At 45.0% G+C, this 11,126-nt stretch overlaps 1 protein-coding gene across 1 annotated transcript in view; it reads left to right on the top strand.

Moving 5' to 3' along the window:
- FUNDC2 (FUN14 domain containing 2) overlaps nucleotides 1-11,126 on the top strand; it is a 538,500-nt gene that overhangs the window by 237,813 nt on the left and 289,561 nt on the right. The window contains exon 2 of the mRNA XM_044057645.1: nucleotides 31-181. Coding sequence (XP_043913580.1) covers nucleotides 31-181 — 151 coding nt within the window. The remainder of the gene's footprint in view (nucleotides 1-30; nucleotides 182-11,126) is intronic.

Below are 11,126 nucleotides of genomic sequence, written 5' to 3'. Positions count from 1 at the left end.
ACTCTATTTTCTTTCTTTTTTTGTCTGCAGAGAAAAGTGAAGAATTTCCCGATATTGTCGATTTGGCGGAATATGCCAAGAAACAAAGATGGTGGAGTAGAGTATTTGGACAGAATTCTGGGCCAATTGCTGAGAAGTATTCAGTGGCTACACAACTTGCAATCGGAGGGGTCACAGGCTGGTGAGAAGCTATAGTACAGTAAAACAAAGCTGAAGATCTAGGTCACAAAAGAGCACCTGACGTATGCTGACTTTGGGACCCCTGTTTTGAAATTTGTGATATATGAACTTGATGCCTGCAGCTGCATTGCAGATGGCATTAAAAGCAGTTTAGCATTCTAGTAAAACAAATGCACTAGTAAAACAAATGCATTTATTCCTTTCTGTGGGGTATGGATAGGGTCATAGTAACATCATAAGGTTCCCATAGTGCTTGGGCTTCAGAAGGAACACTAAAGGAGGATTCCTTGTGTTGTAATGTTCTTTTTAGTCCATTCCTCAATCTTTGGGTTTTGTATCTGACCTCAGATCAGACTTTGGATCTCTAGCTCACGCTCCTCCCCTTACCCATAATCCTCACCCAAGCCCCAGATTACCTCTCATTTGCTGCTGTAGTGATCAGATGTAGTTTATGTAGCTCAATTTTTTTGGAAATAAGTATTTAATCAGTTCTGACTTGATTTTACTCTGTCATTTTATATACTGCAGGGTTGCCTTTTCTTTGCTTTCCACACCTCATGTTTTTGCCCTTGTTTGGTGTTAGTTTTTTGCAATAGCCCCTCTGTACCATTGTTGGTAGTTCCTTTTCTGGTTCTAGGGAGTGTCTTGTTTACCATTGCTGGTAATTTTGCCTAACTAGTATTTCTGTGCTATATAAATTCTTTGATGTTCTTTATGTTTCACTGTTCCAGTCATCACATTTGGGTAATCTGCTGGCAGGTTGCCCTCAGTCGGCCTGAATTCCAAAGTCTTGGGTCCTGCGTCAGTTGCTGTCTCCTCTTCCATGACGTCAGGTCGACATGCAGCCAACACCATTTTCTTTAGTTTTTCTTGCCGCGCGGTGCCTGAAGCAGAAGCATTTCGCAAGTACCGGTCGGCTGACTACTGAAATATTCGTGTTTGAGTTTCAGAACCAAAGTCTTCAATAAAGCTAAGTACCCAGTTGGGGAAACTTTTTTCTTGCTTTTTACCAATGTCAGAAAAAGTTAATAATTGTATTACTTGTGGGAAGCAAATACCTCATAAGGATTTCCATTTATACTGTATTCCTTGCCTAGGCCTTGATCACAACGTGCCTGGCTGTCGGTTTTGTGCTAGATTTAACCAATGCATTATTAAGCGTCTGTATATTTTTGCATCTAAGTATTTTGGAAACAGATTTAACTACCCAGAGATGTCATCGGACAGCAATTCGACTACCGGAGTACATAAAAAAACGCAAAGAAAAGGACAGAGAAAGGCAGTCGAGATCCAAAACTGATGACAAAGCTTCTCCTACGCCAGTTGCCGGTTCACCGGTACTCAGTGAGGTGCTTTCGCAGCCCCTGATACCCGCTACCTTGGAGTCACAGGCCTCTACCGACACCCATGTGGAGTACGGCATGCTGCAAGATACTCAAGGTATTGGACCGACGGATGTATCTCCCTCTGATGGGTCCGGAGCCGCTGAGCAGGCACCGGCTTCTGAGGGTGTATTCAAACCTCAACATTTTTATATCAAACCGACGAAAGCTGCAAAACCAAAGGCAGAGACACCTTCTAAAACTAAAAAATCCAATGCCTGAGCCACATGCACAGGCCTCTATGCCTAAAATGGCTGAAGACCTTATTACCTTGATCAGATCAGGGGTACCCATCCCCCTCCAGATAAGAGGCCTAGGCAAGACACTGACTATGAATCTTCAGATCAGGTTTCTGTGTCTTCTGATTCCTCTTCTGATCAGGAATTATCTTTACCTTCCTATTAGGATTCCGATGCTGAGGAATCTATTCCTTCTGCATCTCCTCCAGAGGATTATTCATTTAGAAAAACCCTGCATACTGTGAGGGAGCATTTTCACTGGGAGAGTCAAGATTTCCCAGAATCAAAAAAGAGGCTCAGGGATTTCCTCCTTCTCTCTCAGCACAAGGCTTTAGCCATTCCCCCTGTGTTAGACATTGTGGATGATATTTTTTCGGAGTCAAGCCTGACCCCTGACTCTCTACCTCCGTCTCCCAGTAAGCCTGACCGGTATTACAGGGTCCCTGACTCTCATAAATTTTTATTTAGAAACCCTGCTGCTGATCCTAAAACTATTTCACAGGGTCCAAAAGGAGTTAAGGCCTCAACAGCAAAAAACCCTACCCCCTCCGACGGGGATTCAAGGGCACTGGACAGATGGGGAAAAAAGGTTTATATATCTGCAACCTTGGCAGTTAGGGTCTTAAACTGTCAATTTCATATGCTAAATACTAACAACATGTTATGGGATTGCTGAAGCAGAAAATTATGTTGATTTCCGAATGTGCAGAAAATAAGGAATTGCAGGAATTATTGCATGCAGCTGAACAAGTTGGAAAGCATACTTTGCAATGTGGTTTTGATTCTTTAGAGGCTTCCTGCTGGGCCGCAGTTACTGGATCTGTGATTAGGAGGCATGCCTGGTTAAATGAACAAAATTTGCGCGATCGTGTTAAAGCTAAATTACTAGATGCACCTTTACAGGATTTCTGTGTTTGGTATTAAGGCAGAAGAGGTTTTAAAGAAAATGGAAGACAAAGCTAAGTCTATGCAAACTGTTAAATATTTCTTACAAGTGCAGCCACCTAGATTCAGTAGACACTGGCCTACAGAAAATTGGTCCTTTCCTCTGTCAGACAGAGCTCAAAGGGGCAAATCCAGACGCCCTAAGGGGTTCCAGGTACCAGGCTCAAGACTCATAACAGGTCAAAGCAATGGGGTGCATCCACCTCCAAATCTGGAGGAGTTAAAGTGAAAACCTACAGAAAGCAATCCCAATAACTTCCCTCTGCCTACACCAAGCACTTATCTTTTGGCAGCACCCGAAGGGGGAAAATTAGCACTTTTTTCTCAAAATTGGCAGTTAATAACCCAAGACAAGTGGGTACTGAACATCGTATCACAGGGATACAGATTCCATTTCCACACTCCAGTGACAAATGGTTGGCCAGACCTGCCAAAAAATCAGTGGGCAGAGGCACAGAAACAGGTTATGTCCCTCATGGATATGGGGGCCATTCAGACAGTACCAGAACAGGAAAAAGGACAAGGTTTTTACTCAAGACTGTTCTTGGTACCCAGAAAGGACAAGGCCTGGCGGCCTATATTGGATTTATTGATTTTGAACACATACCTGGACATTCCAAAATTCATAATGTTCACTTTGCAACAGCTTCTGCCCATGCTGGGCAAGAATGCTTGGCTGGTGACTTTAGACTTAAGAGGCATGCCTGCATGTCCCAGTAAGACAGTCATGCAGAAGATACCTCAGATTCAAGGCTGGCTTAATGCATTACCAATTCTCTGCACTGCCCTTTGGCTTATTTACTGCGCCCAGGATCTTTACAAAGTGCCTGGCGCCAGTAATTGCATTCTGCACACAAAGAAGTATTCAAATATATCATTACTTGGACGACTGCCTCATTCAAGCAGAGAACAAGGACACTCTCTTCTACGACACCTGGCATTTGTGAAAAGGCTTCTAGCATGCCTAGGGTACACAATAAACGAAAATAAGTTACAACTGGTACCCTCTCAAAAGATAACATTCCTGGGTGCAAGCTTGCATACAACTGCCCAGATGGCTTACCTCACACCAGACAAACAAAGGCAACTGACTACTTACTTTAAACTGATGGCAACAAAAACCCAGTCTTCTGCAGGACAAATTCTGCAGGCTCTGGGCTTCATGGCATCCTGCATCCTACTAATTCCATGTGCAAGACTGCATATGAGGAAACTTCAGTGGTACCTAAAAAGTTTATGGAGTCGTCATTCACATAGTCTGGAAACCAGGATTCCTGTCATCCCCTGCCTGCAGCAGGGGTTTCTATGGTGGGCAAAGGCCCGTCACCAAAACATGGGACGGCCCTTCACTCTACCCTCTGCCAGCCAAACCTTAACAACAGATGCATCAGAATATGCCTGGGGGGCCCACATGGCAGGAAGATGCATTCAGGGCATATGGGCAAAAAATCAAATCCATCTACATATCAACCAGAAAGAGATGCTAGCTGTTCAAAATGCCCTCACAGCCTTCAAGGATTTACTTCATCCAGGACAACTATTGATAAAGACGGACAACACCACAGTCGTGGTATATAAACAGGCAAGGGGGCACACACTCGTACTCCCTTTGCAGATTAGCCATGGTAATGTGGGACACAGCTTTGACCTACCAAATAAATCTTCAAGCTCAATTCCTGCCAGGAAAACGGAACACTCTGGCAGACGATTTAAGCAGAAACCTGATGGACGAAACCTGATGGACCTTCAAGAGTGGAAAGTAAATCCACAAGTATTCAGCATGATAATGGAGAAATGGGGTAGCCCAGACATAGATCTATTTCCCTTTCCTCAAAATTATCAATTGAAAAGATTCTGCACAAGGACTTATCACAGACAAGCATGGAAAGTGGACGACCTATCCATCAGTTGGAAAAACCTGTCAGTTTATGCCTTTCCTCCTCTGCCTCTTCTTACCCAAGGACCTCCTAAAAGTCAGACAAGAGAAGCCAAAGATGATATCAGTTGCCCCGGACTGGCCCCGCAAATACTGGTACCCAATCCTAAGGAACTTGTCTCAATACCCAGCTTGGACCTTGCCTCAAACACCACAACTACTGTCCCAGCAAAACAATCAGATCCTGCACAATCAACTACAGACTCTGAACTTGGCAGCATGGCTAATCATGTAATCATACAAACGACACCTCTCAGTAAAGCTGTGATGGATGTCATTTTGGAAGCCAGAAGGCCTAGTACTAGAAAATCTTACGCTGACAAATGAAAGAGATTCTGTGCTTGGAATCGAGCACAAGGAACTGATACAACAGAACCACATATTCCTCAGATATTACAATACTTAACTGAGATGCTTGACAAAGGCCTATCTTTCTCATCAATCAAAATCCATGCCTCTGCCATTTCGGCTCATTACAATACAGAACCACCTATCTTTTCTCATCCTTTACTAAAGCAATATCTTAGAGGAGCCAAAAACCTTAGGCCTCCTAGAAGATCACCATTACCTGCATGAGACCTCAATTATGTGTTGGAAAAGCGCACCCTGCCTCCATTTGAACCAGCCACTACCGCTGATATAAAGTTCTTATGGAAGACAGCTCTCCTACTAGCAATTACTTCAGCAAGAAGAGTTTCAGAGCTACAGGCCCTCATGGCTGTAGAGCCTTTTATCATATTTTACCCAGACAGGGTGTCACTGAGGACAAATCCTACTTTTATGCCCAAGGTGGTTTCCATTGTGGCTCTTAACCTAACTATTCATCTGCCAACATTTTATCCAAATCCGCAGAACAAAGGGGAGAGAATTCTGTATTCCTTGGACGTACACAGCTAAGATTCTACTTAAGCAGGACAAAAGCTCTAAGAAAAACTGAGCAATTACTAGTGTCATATGCTGCAGGATCCGAAGGAAAGGCTATCTCTAAGCAGACAATTTCAAAGTGAATAAGCCACTGCATCTGCTACTTACACCATGGTAAACCTGTGCCCAAGGGCATTAGGTCTCATTCCACCAGTGCTGCAGCTACTTTGGCAGCCTTCCTCAGAGGAGTACCAACCAAAGACATTCTAGAGGCTGCTACTTGGAGTTCTGTTCGCACCTTTACAAAGCATTACCATTTGCCTCTCTAAGTCCAAAGCAGGCTTTTGCCACTGCAGTGCTGCAGGGCCTTATAGCTGCACCTAATGCTGTTCAGCTCCAGCCTCCCAACCATAGCTTTGGAATTCTACCCAAATGTAATGACAGCAACAGTGAAACACGAAGAACATAGTACAGTTGTGTACACTTAACATAAATGTAGATGTTCGAGTGTATTCACTGTTGCAGTCCAGGTTACCCTCTCTCCATTCCCCTGTCAGTCTACAGTTTTATCTTTCCTTCTCTATCTCCTACAGCCTATGTGGTGTATTTGCTTGTTGATGAAGGTAAAATTTATATTGATGCATGTATATACATATACTTATATAATATTTCTACCTTTTTGGGGACACCTGACATCGGGGGCAAGAAAAACTAAAGAAAATGGCGTCGGCTGCATGTTTTATACCCCTGACGACCTGACGTCATGGAAGAGGAGACCTCAACCGACGCAGGACCCAAGACTTTGGAATTCAGGCCGACTGAGGGCAGCCTGCCAGCAGATTACCCAAATTTAATGACTGCAACAGTGAATACTTTCGAACATCTACATTTATGGTAAGTGTACACAACCGTACTTTTTTTATTCTTTATTTTAGGATTTGTTTTTGTCTTTTAGGATGTCTGACAGACCTATGGGCTTTAAAAAATGCCTGTCTTGTGGGCACACGGTACCTAACTTCGATGCCCACTGTGACTGCATGTGCTGTCTTGGGACCACATATCTGAGGGTGGAGTGTGAAATTTGTTCCAGCTTTAACCTCTGGTTGAGTGCAGGAACAAATTAGTTTTTAAGTGTCTGTTGCCTTCCTCCTCCTCTTCGTGTCTGGAGCTTCCCCCTGTGCTCAGAATCTACTGAAAAACTTCAAAGAGAGAAGTCCAGAGATAAACCATATGAGTTGACTATTCACTCCCCTGATTACTGTTCTTACTCAGCTCCAGCTTTGGCTCCTCCAGCCAAAATTTCCAGGATTTCCAGTCCGTCCACTCCTTCAGATCCGAAAACCTCAACTGCTAAGTTACCTACCCTTAGACATCCTCAGTTCTTTCCGAAGCCATTCTTATCCAGACACATTTTTGCAAGTGACTCCACCTAGAGTTTCTAGACCTCTGTCTACCTCCTCTTCCTTAGGCTCTACCATGAGCTTGTCCCAAGCAGATGCAAACAGAATAATGAGAAAATTTCTCAGGACTTAAATTCCATTACGAGTACTCCTAGGTCCATCTCTATTTGGATCCCATGAGTTTCAGTCCAGCCCAAATACCCTTGGTAACTGCTACTCCAATTTGTCCCTTGGCTTTGGAGGTACCAGATCTGTGAATTTTTAAAGGCTTGGCCTTAGTCGACTTTGTCTTTTCTCCATCCCTGACCTTGTTGCAGCCAGAGGGATCTTGGAGCTGTAGCTTCTGCACCTGGTCAGGGAGTAGAGGTTCAACTCTGAGATTTTCAAAGCCATCCCTTCCCCTCGGGGCTTTGGTGCTAGATAGCTCGACTCCGACTTCTGTATCAAAGCAGAGTCATGGGGAAGTCTTGTATTTCTCCAGGCAGGTGGATTTGCCTGCTTTTGGGTGTGTTCCTGGGCTTGGCATCGGCTTCTGCTTTTGAAGCATTGGAAAGAGCTTTCTATGTGACTGGAGGTAGGACACCCTTGCCCCCCCCCCCCCATGCAGCTGTCTACTCTGGGTCCTGAGTCTCCTCATTCTGCCCTTTCGAGGCAGTGGGTCCGTTTGAGGCTCGAGACATTTCCTTGACAGGATTCCTCACACACTGGTCCTCCTTGGAACATTCCCATGAGGAAGTTTTCGGGAATTGTATGTGCAAGAGGAAGCACATTGATTCTCTGCAGGAGTCTTTAACAGAAGACACTGACTTTTTGTTAAAGGGGAGAGGTCACCCCTGAGGATGCCTTATTTTGAGAAATTCTCGAGCTTCTGGGACAGAAAGTTGGTTGGTCTTCTGAAGCACCTTCCCAGGAGGAGTCTGTGTTTCTTGAGCTTTTTGAAACTGGCTCACTTGTATCGTGGGTGGTTACCCTGGTGGACAAAATGGTTGGAAGGATATGGATATGCCAGAAACCATTCCTAGAAAGCCAAGTAAATGCACCCAAGGACTGTGCCAACTGGAGCAGGGGTCCTTCAGTTGATGCCATGGTGGTTGCCACAGCCACCAAAAAGAAACTTACCAAGGAAACTCCCTGTGTTTAACCCCACCCCCACCCCCACCCCCCCGGGAGTCTAGGGCCTTTGATAGATTTGGCAGTTTGTGCTTCAGCAGCCTTTGCCCTATGGTCTCTGAATTATCTGGCATATTTTACAAGGTTCCAAAGGGGTTTGACTATGGAATTTACAATGGCTGTAGAAGATGTAAAAGACCATTTCGTCACAACAGGTCACCTTTTGTTCCCTGTCAAATGCCTCCGTGTGGCTGATTTACCATGTTACATTGGGTGTTTCAAGAATGGCAGGTTCAGGTATTTCTTGCAGGAGGCATGCCTGAATGTGTCTTTGCAGAATCCTACTAGTCTTTCATGAATGCATCGTTTGATGGTTTCAGCTTATTTGGACCCAAAGTTAGAGATGCTCTCCAGGAGTGAACAGAATGGGAAATCCCTGTCTTCCATAGGGATACATTTTTCTATCCTCTGAGGTCTTTCTCAAGAAATCAGAAACGGAGGTGGAAAGATGTGGTTTCAGAAATCCCAAAGGTTCACTCAGGATTTGTATGGAGATGGATTCCCAGAGGCAGTGGGAGAGGGAGCTAATGGTAGACTTTGCCCGCACAGCAGGAGGGCCCACAAAACCAGGACTTCAAAGGCCCCTTTACTGAGAAGCCTTTTCAGCACCCCTCAACACTTGCCCCAACTGCTGCACCCTGGAGGCAGTCAGGGTGGCAACTATATCTGCACATGGAAGTTGGACATCCATCACCAAAGATGTCTGGGTGCAGAGAATAATTAAAACAAAACAGAAAGTTCTGCATCGTAAATAAAGCCAGACTTGCCAGACTAATATAAAAATAAGAAAAAATTGCAAAACTGTCACTACAATATTTGCACAGTATTGAATAAAGTTTACAGCTTTTAAGAGGATTGTGGTGCCACTTTTTCAGAGAATAATTACCAGAGGTTATTACATTCTCTTTTTCCTTCCCCCACCCATTCACCCACAAAAATTTCCAGAGATAGAAAAGCTGCTGAGAAAAAGAGCCATCCAGGAGGTCCACTAGACCAACAAGGAAGGATTTGGAATTTATGCAAGGTTTTTTGCTGCCAGAGAAGACAGGGGGCCTCAGGTCAGTACTGGACCTAAGCCACTTGAACCAATTTGTCAAATACTCCAAGTTCCAAATTGTCATGTTCAGTCCATTTTCCTCTTTTGAGGAAGGACAGTTGGATATGCTCAGTAGATGTCCAAGATTCGTACTGTCCCATAATAATAGACAGACAATTCATAAAGTACCTTTGATTCCGACTGAGAGAAAGTCATTTTCAGTTCAGAGCCGTACCCATTGGTCTCACCAAAGCGTGCTGGGCATTCACCAAATGTGTGGCAATGGTTGCAACTCAGCTGAAATTCTGGGTGTTTCCATATCTCAACTGGCTCCTCACAGCTCAAACCAGGCATCTACTGACGTAAACCAGGGACTTATCTTCTCCATTTATATCTGCACCTGAGCATTGCAGTCAGCTGTGATAAGTCTTACTTCCTTGTGATCCAAACCCCAGAGTTCATAGGTACTCTATTTTAATCTCTGTTTACTCAGTCCAGATTGCCCAAGTACAGCTTCAGGTGACAGATTTGCTGTCCTGCAGGATTACTACAGTGGACACTAGCAGCACAATGGTCTATGAATCAGCATCCCATAACGTCTTGCATTCAAGTCAGAAAGAGCTGCCAGCAACATGTATTGTGGTGGATTCACGCACCAGATGTTTCCAGGGCCACCCCTTTGTTCTTCCATTCCCCAAAGCCATGGTGACCACAGACACTTCCCAGTCTGTGGGGGCATTACCTGTGGTGGACAGTCCAAGGCATGTGATCCCCCTTGGAAGCCAGCCTTCACAGCATGGTCCTAGAGATGTGGGCAGTCATCCTTGCATTGAAGGCATTTCAAGACATCCTTTCTCAAGAGGCGATTGCCATACAGACTGACAACATGTCAGTTGTCTGGTACATTAACAGAGATGACCCCGTCTTACCCTTTGTGTCAGGAGGTAGTGAGAGTATGGCATTGAGCAGTCTCTTCCAATCGCTTACTTTTAGCAACGCACAGACTGAGGAAGTCCATTTTAGTGGTCAGGCTGAGCAGATCTATTCTTATGCCTCACCAGTGGTCTCTCAATCCTTCAAGTGGAGGAATAGATTTCATCAGTGCGGCCAGACATGCTGTCACCTTTTTGCTTCTGTTGACAATTCCAAATACAGCATTTTTTTTTTACCATAATCCCTTCAGAGGGGTGGTTGGCGAGGGGCTATCAGATCCACAATAGACCCCCCCTGTTCTCCTTTATGCTACCCTCCCACACCTCTCATATAAAAGTTTTTACAAAAAGCTTAATGGAAGAACAGGGTGATTCTCCTTATTCTGGCCTCATGGAGTGTGGATGTCCTTCAAGGATGCATCTGCAGTCCTTACAAATGGGTTGTCCTGTCGTCAGGCAGCCCTTCAGTCGGCCGGATTCCAAAGTCTGGGTCTGGCTTCGGCTGGTGTCGCACATCACCCGACGTCATAGCTGCAGTTATTCGGGTATAAAGGCATCAGCCGACGCCATTTTCCTCCGTCTTTCTTGCCGCGTGGCGCCCGAAGCAGAAGCTGTTCGCAAGTGCCGGTCGGTCAGATCCAGGGATTACTACTACCGAATACTACCAAGACTTCTAAAAAGCTAAGTACCCCGTTGGGGACTCTCTCTTGCCTCAGCCGATGTCAGAGAAAGTTAATAACTGTTTATCTTGTGGGAAACAAATACCTCATAAAGATTTCCACTCCTACCGTATACATTGCTTAGGCCCAGACCACGACGTAGCAGCTTGTCTAGCCTGCTCGTCTTTTAACCGACGGACGCTCAGACGTCGGTCGGAGTTTGCTGAACAGATTTTTGGCTCTGATTTTGCCTACATTATGCAGTCGGATCCTCCGACAGCGAAAATTTCGAAAAAACGAACAGAAAAGGACCGACACCCGCGGTCTCGGCCGAAACCGCGATTAAGCAAACCGCGAGTGTCTCGGTTTCGGCCGAAACCGAG

This window comes from Protopterus annectens, chromosome 15.part0 (genome assembly GCF_019279795.1).
Source record: "Protopterus annectens isolate FY-2018-M chromosome 15.part0, PAN1.0, whole genome shotgun sequence".
Taxonomy (NCBI): Eukaryota; Metazoa; Chordata; order Ceratodontiformes; family Protopteridae; genus Protopterus; species Protopterus annectens.
Note: the sequence above shows the minus strand (reverse complement) of the source record. Positions and strands in the feature narration are given on the sequence as shown.